Genomic DNA, 22,506 nt, shown 5'->3' on the forward strand with positions numbered 1-22,506 from the left:
TTTAACCTCTTATAAATCGATTTATTATATGCCATTTGTTGAGTATTTTCCACTGATTACAATGTGACTGACAGAGAAGTTCCCAAACCCAAACAGAGACATGTCGATGCCTGTTTATCAGCTAAAACTCCTGCATTAGCATAACACAGATACGAGCCTCGCACCCAATAAGACTGTGAGTATACATATCGTATGCGTAAGCAATTAATATCTTTTTGTTTATCAAAAAAACACAAGAGACTTTGTATGCAAATCCTCGTGGACAGAGGGTCCGATATGTGTATACATATGTCAGGTTTATTTTTTTGGTTCGGCGTTCAGCTTTTTCGGGGTTTTTGTTTATGGAGGAACAAAATTAAAGACCACAAAATGAGTAATCCCCGTACCGCAAGACAAAGGGTAGGGAACGGGAACGGGAACTGCTTTACCGATACCAACTCTGTGTGTGTGTGCCACAAACACACTTTCAGCTTTGTGATTGTGATTGTGATATGTTCGGTTCATTTCGGTCGGGATCATGCTCAAACTCATGTACAGTAAGTAGTTTTTGGCTTTTGGATTGGATGCAGTTGTTCTGTTTTCTTCTTTCATTCCTCCATCGAAACTTGCGGAAGTTTCAATCGTTTTTAATGAGCTCCACAGCAGTGACACACAAAGTCCACTTAGATGAGACATGGGACAATGTACATACAAATCTACCCATACCCTTCTGTAACTTTTGGTAATTTCAGCTAAATGGAGAAAAATGATCTGAAATTGTAATGCGTATTGTCTACGCGTGGATTTTAAAATTTATTTAAAGTTGTTTTTGATCAATAAATTGTCTTCACGAAAATTTAGAAGGCTGTAAAATCAATCTGTAAAATAAATTCAAAGAACAGGGTATGCCCTTATGAGTTTCGAGCGATATAATTTCCGAGGGATTGTCATTTGGATATGTTTTCTGGCAGTCAAATCCCCCATTGCACCCCTTCAGTAGAGCAGCAGTCTACCGCGTGGACACAATCAGCGTTTCTAATTAGATGGCCAGACGTGGCAGGCGAATGCTTATTAGACATTCTATGCCCCAGACACCAGAGCAGGAGGAGGACCGTGTAGAGTAGGAGGAGGTGACACCGGTTGCTGCTCTGGTTTATAGTTTACGAAACGATGTGGACCGTTCCAATTGACGCTGGCCAGTGCATTCGACACCTTTCGCAAAGTTGGGCAAACAGCAATCAAAACCAACAAATATGCAACAAAGCACAGCAAAGCAGCAGAGCAAACAAGAAAAGCAAATCAAAAGCAAAGGCAAGACTATACATGAGTTTAAACATTTGCTTAGTGCGGCGACAACAGGTTGCATAAATTATTATCGAACAGCGAATGCAATTGCACGACTTATGTTCGAGCATTACAATGCCACCAAGCTGCCCATCCCCCATGGCGTAGAGTTGAGGGGTCTTGCAACTTGCAATCTTGTTGCTGCTAATGACAAATGCATGCTCTGTTTGCTTGTCTTTCACTTCAAATGTTTGTGCTTGTGCCGCCCAAAGGCTCCATTAGCTAACGCAGCGCAAGCAAAAAAAAATGCTCAATAAAGTCTTAGGTCTTGATGCTGTTTTTTATACCCGGTACTCGAAGAGTAAAAAGGGTATATTGTATTTGTGGGGAATAACGGTTGTATGTAACGCACAGAAGGAAACGTTTCTGACCCCATAAAGTATATATATATTCTTGATCAGCGTCAATAGCCGAGTCGATAGAGCCTTGTCCGTCTGTCCGTCTGTCCGTCTTGTTTGTCGGCTAGTTCTCAGAGACTATAAGAGCTAGAGCCACCAAATTTTGGCTCCGGACTGCTGTATGCTCACACTGAAACCAGTGTTTTTCAAAAATGAGCCACGCCCCCTTCCGCCCTCGCAAAAGAGCGAAAACCTCCCAAATCTACAATTTTGAAGATAAAAGAAAACTAAAAACGCCATTCCGTAGTGAATGGCCATATCTATCAGATCACCAAATTGGGATCCGATCGGATGATTATTATAGCCACAATGGAGAAATTAATTTCCAGTGGCTAAACCCACCCTGTCCCGCAGCTTTTGTTGTTATTTTTACATTCTCTCAGTCGCACTCTGCTTCTGCTTCACTCGGCCCCTGCCTCTGCCCTCCCCCTGCCGATGACTCTTCCCTCTTTTAACCCACCCCGTCCCGCAGCTTATATTTGTTTTATTTTTTGTGTGGGGGCGCTTCCTCTGCCTCTGCCGCGAGTCTGCAATGTGTGGGTCTAGGGAAGGGCGGCGAGCTAAAGGAGCGTGTTGGTGTGAGTAGTGTTGTTGATGTTGTTGACAGATGAAGAAAAAATGTAACATTTGCAGATGTTGTACTGAGCGCCGGGTATAAAAGTTGTGACGCGTAAGAAGCGTCTCATACGTCCCTTCTCGTTTTAATCAAAACTCGATTGCAAAAATAATTAAACATAGAAACAATCTATCTAATAATACAATAATGTGAAGGGCGTGCAATTTATCTTTCTACGCTATCCTTAAAGTCTACGAGAGGGTGTTAAATGTTTGCAATTGTTGGTAACATTTGAAAGTCGTTTCAAAATAGTTTTAGCTTTTACCTCAAAATTATTGATAATGCTCTCCAATTTAATTAAAAGTTATTTCTCAAATGGTTCAAAAAAGTCTTAAAAATGTATACACATACAATATAGTCGATATTAAATCTTTTTTAGGGATCCTAAAACTTCTTTCTCATAGGAGATACTTACAAAATAAACAGAAAATCCTAAAAGCGGGTTCGCACCTCAAACTAAAACTAATTAAATATATTTCAAAAGTTTTAAAAACTTCTAAAATAATATCGGTACAAAATGCATTAGGAAATAGGTTTTTACTGGCTGTTGGTCTCAACGGAAATTCCCATATATGCAAAGAAACTGACCACCAGATATGTTGAATCAAAAAACATTCGGAAATTATTTCGATTTAAATAGATACCAGTGTGTACCTATCCTCGTTCCTCTTCACTTGGTTTTAGAAGTGATTTATGTAAAGGCCTGACACAAGAAGACATTGAGGCTTTTTGCATAGTCTTATTGCATAATGAAACTTAATGTTTAATACAAGAAATGAATCATTTTCCGTGATTTATTTTATAAAGAGCGCATCGAAAATGAATGTTTAAGAGTATTTCAATAGTGTGTTAGCTTGGATGGTCTCTGGCTCAAACATTTCAAATGTAAAGTAGATCAAATGCAAAGCATCAATGGGGATGGTTGGTGGCTGATGGGTGGAGAATATTGCAGGCTGTCTGTGGAAATCACTTAACAGAGTGTTACAAATAGAGCTTCTTGGCTGGGATAAACTGAAAAAGCCGACAGTATGCGATGGCAAGACGCAGATCTTGCCTCTGAACTCAATGAGCTCCAGTTGAGGCTGATTTCTGTAATTTTGCTAAGTAGAAACCTACTGTCTAAAGGTTAAATCTGTAAAGTTTCTCAGCCCAGAAGTTCATCTGTGAGGTTTACCAGAGAGAAAAGGAAGCCCTAAGTAGAAGGAAATCCCTATAAGGCTTCTATGAGAGACACTTCAGACTGTGTGGCTTATGTGAGAGAGGTTGAGCAAGTGAGATCTCTAAGGTTTCTCAGCGAGTAACAAGAATTTGTAATGAGGCTTGCTCTACAGTAACTTAAATTGCTACAAATAACTATAAATGGTTTTCCACTAGAATTACCATAAAATTACGAGGGTCTATTATGCCGCTGGCTGTGGAAAATGCAAATCAGATGAAAACAATTTATAATCGATCCGTATGAAATGTGCTATCAATAACAGCAAACTAAATGCCAGAAATGCTAATGGAGGGAAGCGTATTACTGGGGAGTGGGGAACCGACTGCGGCTGGCAGAGTGAATGGAGGAGGTGGAGAATGGAAGCCATAGGAGGGCCCTATCGAAAGACTTAGGCAACAAACCGACAGAATCGATGAGCATTTCGGGGCATGCTCTGCTCCATGCTGTGCAGCAAATTGTGCCCCTCTCAATCCCCCAATCGCTCCACAAAGAACTTCATGGCATACCTAGCTCCAAATAAGCATTTCCCACGCTTGAAAAATGGCCTCTTGAATGCAGTCAAAGCAAAACGGAGCTGGAACGACCAGTCAACTTGGGCCTGGTCTGGTCAAGAGATCTCTCTCTCTCTCTCTCTCTCTCTCTGTCTGTGCGGATCTGTGTGTGTATAACATGTCTAGCCAAAGCTATGGTCCTCGCCTTGGCTTGCTCGACGTTTTTGGTGGCGCTTGTTGGCTACCGTTGCACGCCGCACCCAGAAGAATTGAAGCTAGAAGCTGCAACGGCTGAAACGGATGGGGAAACCGGTTCCCGGCTCAACTCCGTCGGGACACAAAAAAATGCAAGCCATATGAGGAGATAACAAGAGAGAGACAGACCGCGAGAGTGAGAGAAACGAGACAGTGGTGACTCCAGATGATGCATTCTGATCAGGCATTGTCCTTAATCTCACATTCTTGGTTAAAAGTATCAAGAAGATTAGTTGCTTGAACACTGATTAAGAAATTAAGTTCATTCATTCTCTATCTCGGTGTGGCTTAGCAGTTAAGGCTGAGCTTTTAACGAGCATCATATCTCTTCCAGTGCGAAATTTGCAGAGCTAATGGGAGAGCATGCTCATGGAAACTGAGTAGCTCCCAAACTAGCTGTGCCCTTTGTGCATGTCCATCTTACCAGTGGCTCCACTGTGGGCTCATTACATACAAGTAAATAATGCACTTATATACATCACACATAGCGTTGTACATACATATACAAATTGTATGTATGCGGTATGCGTTGCTAGCTGACTGGCAAAATCAAGTTTTGCATTTTCATTTAAATTTATTGGATTTCTGCGTTGTCTGTTGCCATGGCATGCCTTACCTTGCCTTGCCTTGCCCCGACACCGCACCGCGAGACGCCAAACCACGTCGAAGACCCGACCCGAATTGCAACTACGTTTCCAGTCAAGTATCGAGATTCGATTCTCGCTTCTTTTATTCCCCATTTTTTTTTGGTTGCGCTCTTAAACATGGCGACGAGCCAAACACCACACAACAAGAAGCTACCGACATTGAAGGCCTGGCTGTTGGCTGTAGCTCTTTTATGGACAGAGAAAGGAATGGTTAAAGCTGAATGGATAGATGGATAGTTTGAGATAGTGGGGTGACAGCCAGAACAAGGTATTTGGAATACGCTTAAGATTTACACTTAATTAAGGCGGCTTGCCGTTGCAGGGCAGGATGGACGCCATTCGTTTTACATTCGCACTTGAAACTTGCCCGCCTTTGTCAGGTATTTGACGCCCTTGAACGGCTTGTACTTCTCCCCGTACATATCCAAGCGATTCACCTTCAGCCCAGATACGGCCAGCTGTGAGATTTGGAATTGTACATTCACCGATGGATTGGCATCGATGTTGGTCGTGCCCGGTGTAATGGAAACCTTTGGGAGAGACACAAAACGGTAGATATTTTGTGGGAATATACCGCCAGTTAATTCAATCTTACCGATCCCCGTATATTGGGCAGCTTGGAGACATCGATGCGGCCCACATCCCAGGACAGTGTCTTGCTGACCGAATCGAAAGTATATTTGCCCTGATTCGGTGTCAGCAGGCAGTTGAGCACACATCGGGGCATCGTTAGCTCGAGCCTCACTTTGTCCACGGTGCGTCCCAGTGTGTTGCGCGGCCCGATGGTCAGGTCCAGGCGTCCCTGTTCGCCCGTTTTGATTGAAAAGTTGTGGCGTATGTAAATGGGTATGGCCACCACCGACTGCGAACTGATGTGGTAGGACATCAGGCGGAAATTGCCATCGGGCGGTATGAAGGAGAGCAGTCTCTCGGCCTCCCACCGCTTGAACCGCACGCACGGATGGAACGACACGTCGTCGAAGAGGCGTGGATTCATAAAGGACAAGGTAAGATCGGGCATGCCCGACAACTTGATGCAGCAATCGATCTGAGAAGGCGAATTTCAAACTTTTTGAGCTTTTCTGTTTCTCGATTTTAGAACTTACATGTCCCTGGATTTCAGCAAAGACAGTTGATCCCGATTTGTCAATGATGGCATCCACCTCTTCGATGACATCGAAGTATGCCTCGTTGTTGGTGTACCGCACACCGCTCCGACGCCAGGGTATGGCCGATAGCTGTCCCGACGGCAGTATGGTGCTGACACTGCAATGAAAAAGGAGAAGGGAAAATTAAATCTATGGGAAGAAGTTCGTTTCGGCGTTGGCTTGGACGGACTTGCTCTTGCCGGTGACGGTGTTGGCAATGGTGCGGAGTATATTCGGTGGTTTAATCAGCTCCTTCAGGATATTGCTCTCCGTGGCCAGTGGGAAGCCATTGTCCAGCATCTCGTCGAGCAGCTCATAGACGACCACATAGTTATCCTTGATCACCGTCTCCGAGCAGTCGCCGAAATAGTCCTGGAATGTATCCACCACACGGTGCAGGAATTCGATCACAAAAAGCGGCGGCACCTCCTGCTTACAGGCGGCCACCAGGGAAACGGCCTCTCGTTGGACGGTGATGAGGTAGTAGTGGGGCGTGGCTATCACCGGCGGCACATCCTGCATTGATAATAAATTAAGTTCAGTACGTGGCAGAATCACTGTACGCGGGGGGTTGACTGCCTTACATATGGTGCAGCGCGCTGAGCATCGAGAAAATATTCGCAAACGGATCGCGAGACGACAGACCGCCAGTGCTTCTCGAGAAACACCTCGCTAGGTGAGGTGAAATGTTTGAGAATCGTTTGCTGTTCGTTCCAGGCTAAGACAGTACTTACCCCGCGCTGTTAACGATAAACAGACTGTGTATCATATTTCTGCCAAAGTTGTTTACAAATGTTCTTAATTTTGCTATTTCGGGCAGTGTTGGCAAGCGCGCAGAAAACCCAAACGCTGTTATTTTTATGTGTTAAAATACCACATTCCTAACAATTAAATACTCAATGGCGCTACCAGACTGTTAACCTAACAGCTGTTGTAGCACGAAAATATACTTAAAGCGATGGGCTCGTTTTGTAATTTTTAAATTCTCAGCTAAATTGCTGAACTTCCACTAGTTACTACGAAAGCAGACGACAGGGGTTTGATGCTTGAATCCGCAGAGGCTACAGCAGACAGACCCACCCAACAATAGCTGCCGGAAAACGGCCACGAAATTACATAATTCCCCCACGCTGCGGCCACACACATGAATCTGTATAGCGGCTCCGTGCGACGTCTCCTCGACAGTTGGCCCGGCAAGCGACGCTTCGGCATCTATCGCTTCCTGCCACTCTTCTTTGTGCTGGGCGCTGCCCTTGAGTTCTCCATGATCAACTGGACGGTGGGCGAAACGAATTTCTGTATGTCGGATTACCTGTGCATCTATCCCTGTCTAATCTGGGTACTTTCCGCTTGCAGATAGCACTTTTAAGCGACGCCAGGCGAAGAACTACGTGGAGGAGCATCAGCACCACCAACACCTTCAGCAGGAGCAGCAGCAGCAGCAGTCGCAGAACTGAGGGGGAATCATGCCAGCTGGCGTGTCGTGGGGTCAGTACAGCAAGTTCCTGGCCAGCGCAATGCTGGCCATGATGGCCGGCTCCCAGGCGGTGCATCTGTACTACAAGCCGCTCGAAGACCTGCCCGTCTACATAGAGCGAGAGCAGCATCCACCCGCCAATCAGCAGCCTAAGCGATAATCATAAACAACTACAAAAATATTCTGTAAGAATTATTGTTTATTGACTTAATCTAATTAAATTTGATTTGTTAGACAGACACTCCAGCATCCTGTTTATCGTGCACCATGCGGTGTTTCTTGCGGCACGACTGCTGCCGGAATCCCTGGCCACACACATCGCACAAATAGGGCTTCTCGCCCGTGTGGATGTACTCGTGGTGGCGCAGGGTTTTGCGCGAGGCAAAGCACTCCGAGCAGTACTTGCAGGCGAAGGGTTTAAGCTTGAGGTGCACCGCTCGGATGTGCGCCTCCAGCTCGAACTTGCGGGCGAACAGCTTGCCGCAGTGCTCGCAGGGCATCTTGGCGGTAGAGTGCGTCAGCATGTGCTGCAGCAGCATGAATTTCTTGGCCATGCGACGGCCGCACACCTGGCACTCGTGCGGCAACAGGCGCTCCTGGTCTCCGTGCTGCTGCATGGTGTGGTAGCGCAGGGTGTAGCGCGAGTGGAAGTGCTTCCGGCAGAGCTCGCAAAAGTGTTGCTCACTGCCGCTGTCCCGGGCAGCCACCTCATCCTCGGTGGGGTGCTTGGTGCGTCGGTGGTAGTTTAGGTTGGCCGACTGGTTGAAGGTGGCGCCGCACTGCTCGCAGATGAACTTTCGCGCCGGCTCCTTCTGGCTGTGCTTCAGCCGCTTGTGCTTCTGCATGGCAATGGAGCTGGTGTAGACGCGATCACAGCCGTTCTGGTCGCAGGGATAGCGACGCTCGCGCGTCGCATGAATCTCCTTGATGTGCGTGTAGAGGCCGCCCATGAAGCTGTAGCATTTGTCGCACTGGTCGCACTGGAACGGCCGCTTGCTGCCCTCGTGCACTTTGCGGATGTGGGCGGACAGGGTGAGCTTGTGGGCGAAGCTGTGCTGGCACAGGCTGCACTTCAGGCTGTTTCTAACGCCCCGCGAGTTTCGCTTCTCCACCTTGTTCTCGTTCTCTGTCTGTCCCTGGCCCCCTTCTGGCAGTCTTTCTGCATCAGACTTGTCGATAGGATCTGGATCTGGATCCGGCTCCGGTGGTTCAAGACTGTGCAGCGACTCTTCATCTTGGCACCCAGTCGCTGGCTCCTCGTACACAACCTCAAACGAGGGCTCAGTGCACTCTTCCTCCTTCAGCAGATCCAGCAGCTCGAGCCGGCACTCGATCGCCCGCTGACGGAACTGCTCGAAACGCTGAAGTTCTTGACGACAGGGCGGGCACAGCTGCTGTGGCAGCCACTTCTCCCCCTGGAGCTCTTCCTCCAGAGGCCAGTCCAGGTGTTGATGGAGCAGTTGCTGCATCTCCTGGCTGATGGCTGACTCATCCGGCTCCTGTCCGCTGTCCAGCTTCAACAAGCAGGTGAGACAGTGCTGCTGGGCCGTCTCCCTGGTCAGTTTCCGGCTCATCCTGGCCTCTTATATGGCCCTTTCCGCAATATAAACAAATAAATTCTAAGCAGATTTCGAAGCGGATTAGGAATATACCAAAGTATATACCGTAAATATACCGATGAAGAAACGATATTAACCCTATCAAAGCCCATCTTTTTAAATACATGGTGGAAAAACTTTAATAAAACAGCGGAGCAAAATACTGTTTTATAATTGTTTCTTGTAGCTCCAACCTTCCAACCTTCACCTGAACTGCGCTAATTGACTTCCAGTTTAATAATATTAGCGTGTATATAAAACGCCAATGGTTGACGACTGAGCTAAAGACTGAAATCCTCGCTTTTGTTGGTTTTTCATATGAAATAAGTTTTAAGCTGAAAAGGGTCGAAAAAACCAAAAAAAAAAAGAGGAAGAACGTGTGAGACCATAAAGCAACTATATAAGGAGGTTTCGTCGGAAAAAATTATGGAAACGTGCGAGTGAAAAGTGCGAGTGAAAGGGCTCTCGCTGTAAGTGTGAGGGCAACGACAATGGAGTGTGCTGATTAATCATTTCAAGGCAATGTGAAAAAAACATAATAATTGTTTCATAATTTAATTTTTAATAGTTTGCTACATAATAGTAGTCTGTGTTTTGAAAATATAAACATTTTGAAAAAGTTTGAAGCAAACGAGCACCGAGAATTGGGAAAAGCAGCGAATAACTCTGATACCGACGAGGCCTCCTTGTATAGTTGCTTTAGACCCGTGAGACCCGGTACTCAGTGGCACACCTGTACCCTACTTTTTTTTCAAATTTTACATTGTACATTTTTTTTATATATTTTTTATATATTATACGCTCTTTTAGCTAAATATGCAAAATATAAAAAAAAGCTGCTGGACAGGGTGTGGGTCGACACTGAAAATTCATTTCTTCATTAATAATGATCGAATCTGATCCCAATTCGGTGATCTGAAAGATATAGTCCTTCCCTACGGAATGACATTTGTAGTTTTCTTTTATCTTTAAAATTGTGCATACAGCAGATTTTCGCCATTTTTCGCCCTAAGCTTTTATGGTCTCTGAGATCCGGCGCTCAACAAGCCGGACGAACAGACGGAAGGAAAGCCAGACGTGGCTATACCCTATTTACACTTTGAGTATCGGGTATAACAACCAAACAGCCCTGGCCGTTGAGGTTGGGCCCTTCCATGTGGTGCACTTCCGAAAACGGTAAATATTCGCACATTAGTTCTGCCGATGAGATGAAAATAATATTATTTTATGGTTAATAATTAATGAAATCATTGGCATGTTACCAATTACATTGCTTAGGGGGGAAACTAAAACACGCTGCTCGAACTGCTGGTGAAAGCATATCAACACTTCATAATTTTAAGGTTACTTTCATGGAAATCTAGGGGCGGGGCCGTGGATCGAACGGTAAAATATAATACAAGTTTCTCATCTTCGACACCTACATATGTAAGCATATATTCTTATTCGGGTGTGTGTTTGTGTGTGTGGATCATTCATGATTGATGCACACAAATTACGGCTTAATCAAAATACTTTTATAGCTTAAAAACTAATTGTGTGTGTGTGTGTGTTTTTCTGTTTGCTTTTATATGTATATAAATATTGGGTTAATTTTTCCAATTGTTTTCTTTCCTTGCAAATTTCTGCTATTTTCTCTTCTCCTATTAATTTACACAACATTTTCTTTACCTTTCTTTTCTTCCAACAAACAAATCTCTCGTCTCTGGATCTGCCTTATATTTTTCTTTCTTTTCTTTCCGCTACTTTTGTACGTTTGTTTTTGTTCTTCGTCTTTCATTCCATTAAAGCTTAAACTTAAATTTATGAGAAAGACAGAGAAAGCAAGAGCGAAGGAAAAAGAGAGAGAGAGAGAGAAACAAAATATTATTCAATGGGTTTGGCCGAGGGGTTGAGTGTACACTGGGAAAATCATGAGGGCGCGCGAAAATACTAAAAACTAACTTTATATTTGAACTACTAGCAAATGCTAGGAAAAGTCTGAGCCAGCGACTACATCGTGACGAGAGTCCGGCTGTGGGGGAATGATTTATGGCTGCTTGGCTTTTGGGGAGTTGTGGGTCGGGATCGGATCGGCTCGGATCAGCTTTGTCTGTCTGTCTGGCCCGCTCCTCAGCCCAGTTTACGGCGACGCGGTAATGGAGCCGTGGATGTGGTCGCCGTGTGGGCCATCACTGGCAGTGCCAAGGCCACGGGCGGTGCAAAGCCACCGCCAGCATACTGCAGATGCTGCACCACCGACAGCTGGGGCTGCTGCTGTTTAAGAAGCTTGGCGGCCGCGTGCGCCTCGGCAGCTGCCACTGGGTAGACCAGCTCGGCTCCGAGTCCTCCGGCTGCGTGGTTGGGGTTGCTGCTCTCGCAATCGTCGTCGTCTGAGATCAGTGATATGCTGAGGTCGCTTGACAGCTTCAGGGATATGGGTGTGGGGGGTGACGGCGCCACCAGAGGCGCCACTTTGGCACGCAGCGCTGGCGAGAGCTTCTGCAGCTGCTCCGGCAGCAAATCGTGCGTGTACTCAGGTACTCCGCTGGACGCTAGTCCCTCACGCAGCTTGCTCAACGAGAGCTCATAGATGCGATTCGCAATGACCGTGTGCACGGTGGTTTCGTCTGGCAGTGTGGCCGTAATCCCGCTCCCGACATCTACCTCCAGATATCCATCGTTGCCGCTGCTGCTGCAACTTGCTCTGCCTTTGCCTATGCCTATGCCGATGCCATTGGTGGTTGCTGTGTGCGGGGGTGCTCTCGGTATGTTGCAGCCTTTGTAGTTGCCGGAGTGTGGCGGGTGTGAGTGTCGTAGGCGTGCCTGGCAATTGGCAGTGGTGGTATTGCGCGGCACCAGCGACACGGTTACCTCCTCGACGGTCTCTGAGAGCGTCAGCGGTGCCAGCGGCGGGGGCGAGCGCATCGAGTGCTGCCTGCGCACATACTTGGCGATGTCATTGTCGTTGTTCTCGTCGTCACTGGTTATCAGTATGCTTTCAGTCAGAGATTGTGAGTGCATGGACGTGGCGGTAGCAGTGGCAGTGGATTTTCCCCTCCCTAGCACGCATGTCGTTGTCGCTGCATTTCCCTGCCGCATGACGCCGTGTTTTGGGGGCCTGCGCTGTGTGTGATGTCCCCTGCCGCCGCCGCTGCCGTCTTGGTGATGCATGCTGATTGTGGTTGCCGGTATAAGCAGCAAGTTCGGCTGATGCATAAACAGGCTGTTGCACGTTGATGACGCACCTGCCGGCACCGGCCATGGCCTCGGCTTCACAATCGCGTTGACGTCGTTGCCGTTGCCATTTTCGTCGTCGTCGTCTGACAGCAAATCGATAGTTACATCTGCAGGCAGTGTCGCGGTGGCTAAATTATGCCTTTGCCGCCTGCCACGTTCAGTCTTAGAGGCGAGCGCCTGGGCGCGCATTTCGGCGTTGCATATCAGTTGGTGCTCACGCAGGCGCTCCATCCACTTGGCACGGCGTCGCTTGAGGCGCCTGTTGTCGAATAGCCTGGGCGATATGTAAAATGGTTCGGAATGTCTTTGAGTCATATCTGTAAGTGGCAGAGAGAACACAATATGGTTAAATCTGTAGGCGATGGAAAAAAAAAAAAAAGGCTCGTGGCCCAACCGTTCAATTGCGTTCCGTTTGTTGCTCTCCTTCCGTTTGCCGGTCCTTTTCCAGCCCTTGTTGGCCGATGGGGCGCCGTGCGAATTGTCCAGCAACTGTTGCACCTCCTCCAACTCCACCGCCAACCACTAGCAGCAACGCGAGTACAGTTAGATCTGCTGGCGCTGTTGTTACGGCTGCTGCAACTTGCATAATTGCGTCTCAATGGAAAAGGGCGCTCTCCTGTAGCGGCTGCGCTGGCTTATGCGCTTTCCCACTTTTTGCACAACATTTTGATTTGTAAAGTTTGCCGCGTTCGTTAGTTTTTCGTTCGCAAATGCAGCTAAATGTTGCGCCTTTTGTTTTATTTTTGTGATTTATTTTGTGTTTATTTTGTGGTCAGTGTGACCGCGGACTTATCGATCAAATATACCGCCATACCCTCAGAACCACGCGAAATATACCTTTTGTGTATTAAAAATATACCGTAAATATACCGAATAAACAAGCAAGCTTAGCCCACTGAGCCTCGCTCTATTAAAGCAGTAAATACTCATCGAAGCCCAACTTCATCTTTACTACAAAAAACCAGGGTGGTAATCATTATAAGTGGTATTAAAGATATTATACGATAATGAATAATTGTCAAAATAACTGTCGAAATATTCACAACGTAATGATTCATTTTGTCTTATACTTCACTATTCAATCAATAATGATTATTTTTTAAACAACAAAATAAAACTCAATAAATAATAATTAGATGCATATTGGCACATGTCCGCCAGCCTCAAATTTTCCGCAAGTGAATGATTTTTTTATTTAAAAAATAACATACCCCATCGGCATATTTGTGCGATATGTGAGTGGAATTGGGCGGTCACATTCCTGCACGAGTTAGTGCATTACGCCGACAGGCTTGGCGGCAAATTTAAAATTGAATACCCTTTTAACCGCCATTCTGACGGGCATTGAAATGAATTGCCGGCCACCCGCAGCCAACTCCGTATGCCACACAGTCAAATACACTGCCAAAAGTGCCAAAGTAGAAATAGAAATAGTACTTAAAACCATAAAATCCACTGAAAAACGACTCGTATCTAGCAGCATTTGGCGCCACCCACAATTTTGAGATAAACTCAAACTGCCAGACGCAGGCGCTTTGAGATCTCCGCTCAGGAGAAAGCTTTCACTCGAATCGAGTTGCAGACCTGCAGAGCTTTCACTCCACTGATAAGATATTCGATTAAATTTGTTCAAATGAATCGTTTTTGTTATTTTCATTTCGAATTTGTCTTGACAGACTGACATTTGGATATCTGCTGTGAGATGCGCCTGAATTCGCGCAGTTTCCGAGGTGTTTCTGAAGAGCTCTTAGGAGATCCTTCAAGATCTCTTGCCCCATGGGTATGTCAAGGGATCTAGGTTTCGTATTCTGCTGGTTTTATTGATCATCTACCATCGATGACTTTCAGGACAGAGGAGAAATCTATGCAGATCGCAGCTCAGACCCCTGTCAGACCCTTGTGTGAGGGTATGGGACGTAAACACCGCTGGACATGTGTAGATACCCTTACAAATTACCCTTACCCAGGCTTCAAATAAATTGCTCAAATTGTTGTTCGCAGCATTGTTGTAACCGCATGGTCCTGGAGCGCAGCTAAGCTGCAACTCCGATTGATGCCACATGCCACCATTGTACCTGGCATTCAAGCTCCACAAAAGAAAAGTGCGGGACAGCTTAAAGAACGGCGAGAATTGTAGGGAATACCTAAAAGTCAAATGAGCTCCACCAAGGAGGGATGGCAGTCACGAAAGGGACTGGGATTGGGATCCTCTTTAAGTAATTCACGCGAATGGCTCATTTCCCTGGAAGGTTCGGGTACTGGGCTGCCCTTGGAGAAGGATACCGCTGGTGGATAGGGCCACTAAGGGAGGGAGGTGCAATGGTAAGACAATAGACAGGAACCACAACAGAAATTATAGACTCTGGCCTGGGCCAGAGTTGGGCGCTAGCTGTGCGTTTGAATGCCGGCGTTGCACCGTCTTCTGTATCCTGTCTGTTGTCCTCTGGCCCTGTTGTGTTTGTGGATTGCACTTTGGCCGTTTAAATCCGTATCCGTGGAGCCAAACAGCACAGACACCGGCACAGGCACAGGCACAGGCACAGGCACAGCCGCATCTTGGCGCGCCACACGCAGAAGTAATCGACTCGTTCTGACTTTGACTCCGTCTCCGGCTACGTCCCGGACCCTCTGCCAGCCAAGCGCTTCCTGCCATAGCCAAGTCCCGTACCCTCCGTCCCTTCCTTAACATTAAAATGAATTCCCTTTGTAAAGACAACAGTGGAGGAAAAAAAGGGAGCACCAGTCGAGAGCTGCAAGTCGATTTGAATGAATGCACGTCGTCCTGGCTGCTCCGCAGACACGATGCTGAGGATGAGGATGAGCCTGATGCCAGGCTTGACGACTCCAAGGAGATGGTGGGTTGCGGGCCCAGAGCATCCTCGTCATGGTGCACCCTCCCACTCACTCCAGCTCTGGAGTCGATGGGGCGCCTGCCGCCGCCGCCGTCGCCGCCGTCGCCGTCGCCGCGTCTTTAAGTGTTTGGCATCCTTAGGTGTTGAGTTTGCATTGTCTTTTTGTGTGTTTTCGCCGTCTGCCGCAGTGGTTTTGCTTTCCCGCTGCCCCTGCACCATTCTACATTTTATTTTTTTATTTATTGTGTTTTGGCATTACGCCAAATGTGCAAAGCCAACAAAATACCAAAAGATTGCACATTGCACCTGTCCTTGGAAGCGGCACTTCCAGGTACTGCAAGGGGGGTTTGGGTTGGTGGCGCATATCCAACCTTTGGCTGCAGCCAGTTTCGGGGGAATCCTTGCTGCACATGGGCAGCGGTTCATTGATGCTGATGCCGCCGACCTCGGCCTCCCATGGCTCTCTCTCTCTCTCTCTCTCTGATGATCATTTAAATGGAACTCATGGGAGCCTCGAAAGTTCAGCCAGCTAGGAGATCGTTTCACTTTCATTCAGGAAATCAATTTGGTAAAGGGGGAGAGGGGGGGAATTTTACTTTGAGCCTCAGAGACGTAGAGCCTCAGATTCAGCAGCCCCGACAGGGAGAGAGCAAGATAATTGGAGTCCAGCAGCGATGTCAATTAGATGGCCATTGTCCATTTGTCTGTCTGCCTCCTCAGCCTCCTCAGCCTCCTCAGCCTCCGTTTCGCTGTCCATTGACATTATTATAATTATCAAGCAATGGCAATGCGCGGACAGGGGGGAAAGGATTGGCCATATGCTCGAGTGCTTCACTGACTGAACAGATGGTCCGTCTAAGTGGACTCTTAGGTGGACGGCAATCAAATGCGGAGGCGGCGCACCTGAAGCGGCGGCGGAGTTTGGCAATGGCTACTGGCTGCTGGCTACCAGCTACAGGAATATCAGTATCGGTGGCATGAGGAGCCAGCCTGTGGCACTGTGGCACTGTGGCAGCGGTAAGTAGAAGTTTGCGTCAATAGGATTGTTAAAGAGGCTTAAGTTAAATGGGAAAACTTCCGAATCAATGAACTGCAAATTGCATGCGAAATGCCAAAACGAAAATGTCACCGGCCACCGGCCCCCGGTCTGGGCACGGCGTGGCCCGTACAACGGAGCAGCAGCAGCGTGTGTCCTTGTCTGTGTTGCACGCATGTATGTGCGAGAGAGAGTGAGTGAGTCCTCGAGCCGGACTAAAGTCGCGAAACAAAAATGTATTTATGTATACACAGATCCGTACACACAAAGAGATGTACATAAAGATGTACACACATATGTATGTATATGAATGACAAACCGTGAATTTATCTCTTGCCTCAAAGTATTGAGTCTGTGTGTGTGTGTGTGTTTGGCTCGTGACCACAGCCTGGACCTATTGCAAATGGCAATAAATATCCCTTTTTGGGCCACTTGCGAGTGCGCTTGTAAATGCAGCCTTCCGTGCGGCAATCGCCAGAGAAACCCGAGTTTATTTCATAAATTTCAGATTGTTTTTTTGATGATGATGATGATGCTCCTCCTGCTCGACTGCAAATAGTCTGGAGTCTGAGTCTGAGTCGCAATCCCAGACTAAGTCCCTGTCGTCGGTCTCCCACCACCAGCTACATACATATGTATGTACATATGTGTATGTATGTATGCATGTATGTACATGTATACTGACTCAGTTAATGGCAATTTAATTTTCTTGGGCAACTTACTATACATACGACAAATACGATAGAGACAGAGAGAGAGAGAGAGAGAGCGGCGATGACAGGAGGAGATTCAATTTCGCGCATTGTCTTTTTGCTCAATCCTTTTTGTGTGGCACACAAACACCGGGGTCCTCTTTTGGGTAAAGATTCTCGCTCGTAAACTTCCAAAATATGTTCAACGGAGGAGGGTTAAGGGAAGGAAGGGAGCCCGGGCCTCTACTACAGACACAAACTGAGGCAGAGACTGGGAGCTGGGAGCCGGGAGTTCGTTTTGTACTCCACTGCATGTGTGTCTACTAATCTGGACGAAGGATACGTGCTGGTGGGTATGTGACAGAGAGAGAGAGAGAGAGAGAGAGAGACAGAGAGCAGAAGGAGGACAGTTGAGAGTGTTCTTTGGGTGTCCTGTGACGTTTGTCTGTGTATTATCCCCTCGGTAATGCATGCAAAGATGCTGCAAAGTAGCTTAATACTTTATGCTCGCAATGAAAAGCCTTTTTACGATCGCATTATGCTTGTACCTACTTATATTTCTGTAGTTATAGTATATCGTGCGTCTTCTAGTCGATACACATGTCCCCGCTAGAGGATGCAGGGTGTGGAGTGCTTGTGCGAGGACTATAAGTGTGTGCCGCAGTAACTGGCACGAGTATCTGTCCCCATCCTTTGCAACTTCCACTCGCCGTATCGCATTTTATGCCAGGCTGGATGGTGGATGGTGGATGGTGGATGCATGTTAAATGTGCGACACCCATGTCGTATGAGTGATATCTTCAGTGCATAAACTATGCAATAAATAAGTTTATTATCACTCCTGGTTCTGGTTCTGTCTCTCATATTTCCTCCACGTTTGCTGCAACCTTGGTTCGTATTCAATCAGAGGAACTTTTATGTACCTCGGACTTGCTGCTGCTGGTTCCTGGTTATCTGTCGGCTCTTCTTCTGCATTGCTTTCTGCTCCCCAAGTCTTTCTGCTCGTGTTTCGTCTGCCCAACGCTACCTAATTGGCCTTGGCTTCTCCTGTGGCAGCCAGGTATTCATTCCCCTTCCACTTTGACAACTGTGCTCGTTCCACTTTGGCGACAGTTTGGATTACACAATCGGCGTGCAAAGGTCGACTGCCCTCCACAGACACACATATTTATTTACATGCCCAGTGGTAGTTGCCTCATCGCGCAGTGAAATATTTTTTGCTGCAGCACGGACTACTAGTAGTCCGTGGCAATTGTTTTGCTGTTGTCCGTGCCGTCGTGCCACCACCCCCTCTTACGCCCCATTTGTTGGACGTCGTTTTTCGGTTTGGTTTCCTTTTGCATTGTTGTAATTATTTTGCTGCCGTTGCCGCTTCTAATTAATACAAATGGTTTGATACACAATAAAGATTTTTCAACTTGCCTCGTTACTGGCATTTTCCCCCCCGTTCCAGGCACATCGCCCTGCGTCAGGCAGGTCCGATGGCCGTTGCTGCTGGTTGTCCTGCGTTGTCCTCGTTGAAGAAAAAAGTTTTCCCATTTTGGAAAGTTTTTATTTTGTGCTGCCTCCTCGCACGCCTCCACCAAGCTCACCCACTCCCTTCTTCTGCAGCTCCTTTTGGCATGCAGTTGCACTGATACACACACACACCCACACACACATACACACACACACACACGTGCACATATTCTACACCTCCCCCATGCCATCACCGTTATCTCTCTTTTGTTTTGGAGCTTTTGCTTTTGGTTTTGCCATTGCCTTTGCCGTTGCCTCTTCGACATCATCGTCGGGCTGCTTGCTGCCTGCTGCCTCTCGCAGTTGCGTCTGCTGCCGTCGTCGTCTTCATCAGCGTGCATTGTTTTTGTGTAATTTTGCAATAAACAGCAAAACAGTTAAAAAAAAAAAACGAGAAGGGACGTGTGAGACGCTTCTTACGCGTCACAACTTTTATACCCGCCACTCAGTACTACATCTGCACCTTAGCGGTGTTTTGTCAAATTTTAAATTTTTTCTTCATCTATCGCTACATCAACATCTAAAACACTTCTCACACCAACACGCTCCTTTAGCTAGCCCCCTTTTCTTAAACCCACACACTGGAGACTCGCGGCAGAGGCAGAGGTCGCTGACTACACGAAGCTGAGTGTGAAAGAGAATGTGAAAAAAACAGCAAAAGCTGCGGGGTTCAGCCACTGCAAATTGATTTCTTCATTATGGCTATAATAATAATCAAATCGGATCCCAATTTGGTGATCTGATAGATATGGTCCTTCCCTACAAAATGGCGTTAGTTTTCTTTTATCTTAAAAATTGTAGCTTTGGGAGGTTTTCGCCCTTTTTAGGGGGCGGAAGGGGGCTGGGCTCATTTTTGAAATATACTGGTTTCAGTGTGAGCATATAGCAGTCTGGATGCAACATTTTCTGGCTCTAGCTCTTATAGTCCCTGAGAACCAGCCGAAAAACAAGACGGCCAGATGGACAGACGGACGGACAGACGGACAGACAGACATGGCTCTATCGACTCGGCTATTGATGCTGATCAAGAGTATATATACTTTATGGGGTCGGAAACGTTTCCTTCTGTGTGTTACATACATTAACTTTGTGCACAAATACAATATACCCTACTTACTCTTCGAGTACTGGGTATAAAAACTAGCACAAGGAAAAGAAAAGAAAGTAAAAAGAGCCAACAGCAGGAACAGCGACAAAGCAAAGGATGTAGCGTTTTGGCCAAGTGGAGCAAACACTGAGCCAACCGCCCGGTGCAAAACGGGGCCAGGGAAGAGTGTCGTGGGCAATGCTAAGAACCCAGTTAAAAAGTTGCCCCTTTCCCACCCCTTTTTACCGCCCAGCGGCCATGCACTTTTAAGTGCGACCAACCAACTGTTCATCCGCCATTTTCGCAATGTTCTCTTCCAGCAGGAGGAGGAAGGAGGCGGGAGGCAGAGCGTGTGGCTGTGTGGCAGAAATACTTTTGGTTGCGTTTTGTGGAGGGCAAAATGTTATGCCTTCATTTAATATGTGAACTGCTGGACGCAGCAGTGGCCATGGCAGCAAATGGAAACTCTGAATGGGGAATGCCCACTCCAGGGAGGAGGTGCCTCGTTTGCATGTGGAGCAGTTAATTTGTTATTGTTAGTGGATTGCTCCTTCTGCTGCCACTCTGTCTAATTGAAATATATTTAGCAAACTTTGTGTTCAATTTGCATTAAATTCTGTTTAAATATTTGTCTTCACATGTCCCTTGGGTCTGCTTGAACAAAAAACTTGTAACGAATCGACTCAACGCACTTCAAGTCCACTCCATTCCAATTCACAGTCCAAAGTCCAAAGTCTAAAGCTGGAATGGAGTTCCGCATTAGCATTGGCCAAGTGCCACAAAAAGGAAAGGAAATGAACTGACGCCGTGGCTGTGTCTGGGCAAGGGCTAAATACGGGGTGGGGGCGATGAGCACTAAGCCAGCTTAATGACCACTCATTACCGCTAATTGATTTCAATTAAATCACGCTCGAAAACGGCAGCCAAGCGCACACCCGCACAAGGCAAAGCGGAAGGAAGTGCGCCAATGTAGCCGCAACAACTTAAACAACAATTACAGAAATAATCAGGAAACAACATTTCTCCAAGGAGCAGAAACCAGTAGCCAACGCCAAAGCCAAGTCAAGCCAATCCGCAGCAGACAGTAAAACAAATAAAAGCAAACACAGAAGGGGAAGGTAGGAGGCAGCAGGCTGGAGGTGTCGTTGGAGGAGACTTCAAGTGTGTCTGCCGCGTGGCAACCGACCACGCACTGTCGCCCTGCCAATGGCAAATGGAAGACACTTGGAATGTGGTCCCACTAACCATCCAACTCGCACTCGCATCCACACTAACCAGCGGTCATAAATTAGGGCATCTTTGCATAACTTCAGCTTCTTAACTCAATAAAAACGCCAACACTTGGACAGTGCGAAGAGACAGAGACAGAGATGAGATGAGACTCGACTCTACTCGCCTTGATTCGGATGCGGCCTAACGAGCCATCAGATGCCTCAGCCTCATCCGTAGTCAAGTTCCTTCCCCAAGCCACGAACAGCACTCGACCGTTGCGGCGGCAAAGATTTTCGGATAAAGTTAATTACAACTCATTGGGCATGCGGCATGAGAGAGAGAAAGAGAATTCCCGAAGTAAAGGAATTAAAAGAGGATGGTGGAAGGGGACAAGGGTAAAGTTAAGTTCCTACGATGAAGTGTGTTTCCCCATTCCACCGAACCCCTCCACAGATGCTCTGATGGAGCAATTAACAATGAAACTAGGCTTTCTAATTGGATGAAAAGCTTTGCAAGTTTTCCTTCCGTTTTCCATTCTTTCTTGGCGGGGCTATCCGATGTGCTTCGCTTAACAGCTATCTCCGCCGCCGCCGCCGCACTGCGAAAGGCGGAGACAGGATGATGGACACTGAAAAGCGGCCACTGGATGAACTGACTGGATATGGATCCGACACTACGACAGCAGGAAGAAAAAGTAGTGCTTTCAAATCTTTAGCCTTCCATGGCAGCACTTTCGTTGTAAAATGTTAAACTATTTTTAAAATCGCAACAATTTAATTATGTTGCATAAGTGCATGCAACATGATTTTCTTTTTAGGCCAGTACCTTATCTTTATGCATGATATGCTGCTGTTGACCCTAAACGGTAGCTCACAAACTGATAAGAAAATCAGAGTAAATCGAGCAAAGAAAAATACTTCAACCCAAAATAAAACGAGGAGGCACATATATTTACTCTTCGAGTACCGGGTATAAAAATAAAACATATAATATTATAAAAGAATCTTAGAAGCCTTAAGTCAGTGGGTGAACATTCCTTTTTATTTTATTCCTTTGTATTATAAAGCTTAGTTAATTATATGTAAAAGTAAGTAGAAGAAAAAAATTAAGTTGAGATGATTTGCATCGGCCGGGAATCGAACCCGGGCCGCCCGCGTGGCAGGCGAGCATTCTACCACTGAACCACCGATGCTGTGCGTATTTCCAGGGACAGATCACTCCTGTGTTTCGCCTCTGGCTACAAGGTTCAGAGGCCGCGTAAGGCCCCTGGTTCGATCCCGTGCAGAAACATTTTTGCCCACTTTCACCTTCGTTTGATTCGCTATCTTGCTCTCAAAAGTTCCATAATAACATAAAGTAATGGTAACATAAGTAAAGGTTTTCTTTGAGTACATAAAACACTCACTGGTAGACAAAAACGTTCCAATTTGTTTGTTAATTCCAAGCGATTAAGCTCGGCATGAGGTTTGGCTTAGACAACAGCGAAACTCTATCGATCTTCCACGTAGGAGGAGCACCAATAGGAAGATGCAGGTATGGGTGGAAAGAGATGCACCACTAAGAAAAGGATACCAAGGAGCCAGCTGCTTCCCAACAGGCTCTTTTCAGGAACTTTCTCGGCATCAGCAGCAGCCGCAGAGACAAATTCCAATAATTTTTTCGACGCTGCAGCTTCGTGGACACTTCATATTCAATAGCAGCGAGGGCGCCGCCGACAA

General features: G+C 46.7%; 5 protein-coding genes and 1 non-coding gene across 6 annotated transcripts; 2 read left to right on the forward strand and 4 right to left on the reverse strand.

Annotated features, from left to right (window-relative positions):
• Window positions 1–4,994: 4,994 nt before the first annotated feature.
• LOC117590483 (AP-3 complex subunit mu-2) lies at window positions 4,995–6,944 on the reverse strand. The gene is made up of 6 exons (XM_034283139.1): window positions 6,832–6,944; window positions 6,682–6,769; window positions 6,288–6,613; window positions 6,056–6,215; window positions 5,545–5,997; window positions 4,995–5,479 (listed from the first exon to the last, which is right to left on the reverse strand). The coding sequence occupies exons 1-6, from the start codon at window positions 6,864–6,866 to the stop codon at window positions 5,294–5,296; spliced, it is 1,248 nt and encodes a 415-aa protein (XP_034139030.1). The 5' UTR covers window positions 6,867–6,944; the 3' UTR covers window positions 4,995–5,293.
• Window positions 6,945–7,015: 71 nt separating this feature from the next.
• Window positions 7,016–7,600, forward strand: LOC117590484 (small integral membrane protein 4). Its single transcript, XM_034283140.1, has 2 exons — window positions 7,016–7,395; window positions 7,454–7,600. The coding sequence occupies exons 1-2, from the start codon at window positions 7,242–7,244 to the stop codon at window positions 7,552–7,554; spliced, it is 255 nt and encodes an 84-aa protein (XP_034139031.1). The 5' UTR covers window positions 7,016–7,241; the 3' UTR covers window positions 7,555–7,600.
• LOC117590485 (uncharacterized protein C12orf73 homolog) lies at window positions 7,532–7,813 on the forward strand. The gene has a single exon (XM_034283142.1). It carries the CDS (start codon window positions 7,564–7,566, stop codon window positions 7,732–7,734), a length of 171 nt encoding a protein of 56 aa, XP_034139033.1. The 5' UTR covers window positions 7,532–7,563; the 3' UTR covers window positions 7,735–7,813.
• Window positions 7,766–9,209, reverse strand: LOC117590482 (zinc finger protein 74). Its single transcript, XM_034283138.1, has one exon. The coding sequence runs from the start codon at window positions 9,146–9,148 to the stop codon at window positions 7,805–7,807; it is 1,344 nt and encodes a 447-aa protein (XP_034139029.1). The 5' UTR covers window positions 9,149–9,209; the 3' UTR covers window positions 7,766–7,804.
• A 1,634-nt stretch (window positions 9,210–10,843) lies between these two features.
• LOC117590497 (protein a6) lies at window positions 10,844–13,187 on the reverse strand. Its single transcript, XM_034283159.1, has 2 exons — window positions 12,786–13,187; window positions 10,844–12,708 (listed from the first exon to the last, which is right to left on the reverse strand). The coding sequence occupies exon 2, from the start codon at window positions 12,704–12,706 to the stop codon at window positions 11,285–11,287; it is 1,422 nt and encodes a 473-aa protein (XP_034139050.1). The 5' UTR covers window positions 12,707–12,708; window positions 12,786–13,187; the 3' UTR covers window positions 10,844–11,284.
• An 8,722-nt stretch (window positions 13,188–21,909) lies between these two features.
• On the reverse strand, window positions 21,910–21,980 carry Trnag-gcc. The gene has a single exon. It is a non-coding gene; the product is annotated as a tRNA-Gly (tRNA).
• Window positions 21,981–22,506: the final 526 nt, after the last annotated feature.

Source organism: Drosophila guanche, unplaced genomic scaffold (genome assembly GCF_900245975.1).
Source record: "Drosophila guanche unplaced genomic scaffold, DGUA_6, whole genome shotgun sequence".
NCBI lineage: Eukaryota > Metazoa > Arthropoda > Insecta > Diptera > Drosophilidae > Drosophila > Drosophila guanche.

Excerpts from the sequence above, each read along its gene's own strand:
- LOC117590483 (XM_034283139.1), bottom strand. The coding sequence starts at position 6,866 with ATGATACACAGTCTGTTTATCGTTAACAGCGCGGG. Across the intron at positions 6,770-6,831 it reads TTTATCGTTAACAGCGCGGG|CGAGGTGTTTCTCGAGAAGC; the intron begins GTAAGTACTGTC and ends CACCTCACCTAG. Across the intron at positions 6,216-6,287 it reads ACCGTCACCGGCAAGAGCAA|TGTCAGCACCATACTGCCGT; the intron begins GTCCGTCCAAGC and ends TTTTCATTGCAG.
- LOC117590484 (XM_034283140.1), top strand. The coding sequence starts at position 7,242 with ATGAATCTGTATAGCGGCTCCGTGCGACGTCTCCTCGACAGTTGGCCC. Across the intron at positions 7,396-7,453 it reads GGTGGGCGAAACGAATTTCT|ATAGCACTTTTAAGCGACGC; the intron begins GTATGTCGGATT and ends TTCCGCTTGCAG.
- LOC117590485 (XM_034283142.1), top strand. The coding sequence starts at position 7,564 with ATGCCAGCTGGCGTGTCGTGGGGTCAGTACAGCAAGTTCCTGGCCAGC.
- LOC117590482 (XM_034283138.1), bottom strand. The coding sequence starts at position 9,148 with ATGAGCCGGAAACTGACCAGGGAGACGGCCCAGCAGCACTGTCTCACC.
- LOC117590497 (XM_034283159.1), bottom strand. The coding sequence starts at position 12,706 with ATGACTCAAAGACATTCCGAACCATTTTACATATCGCCCAGGCTATTC.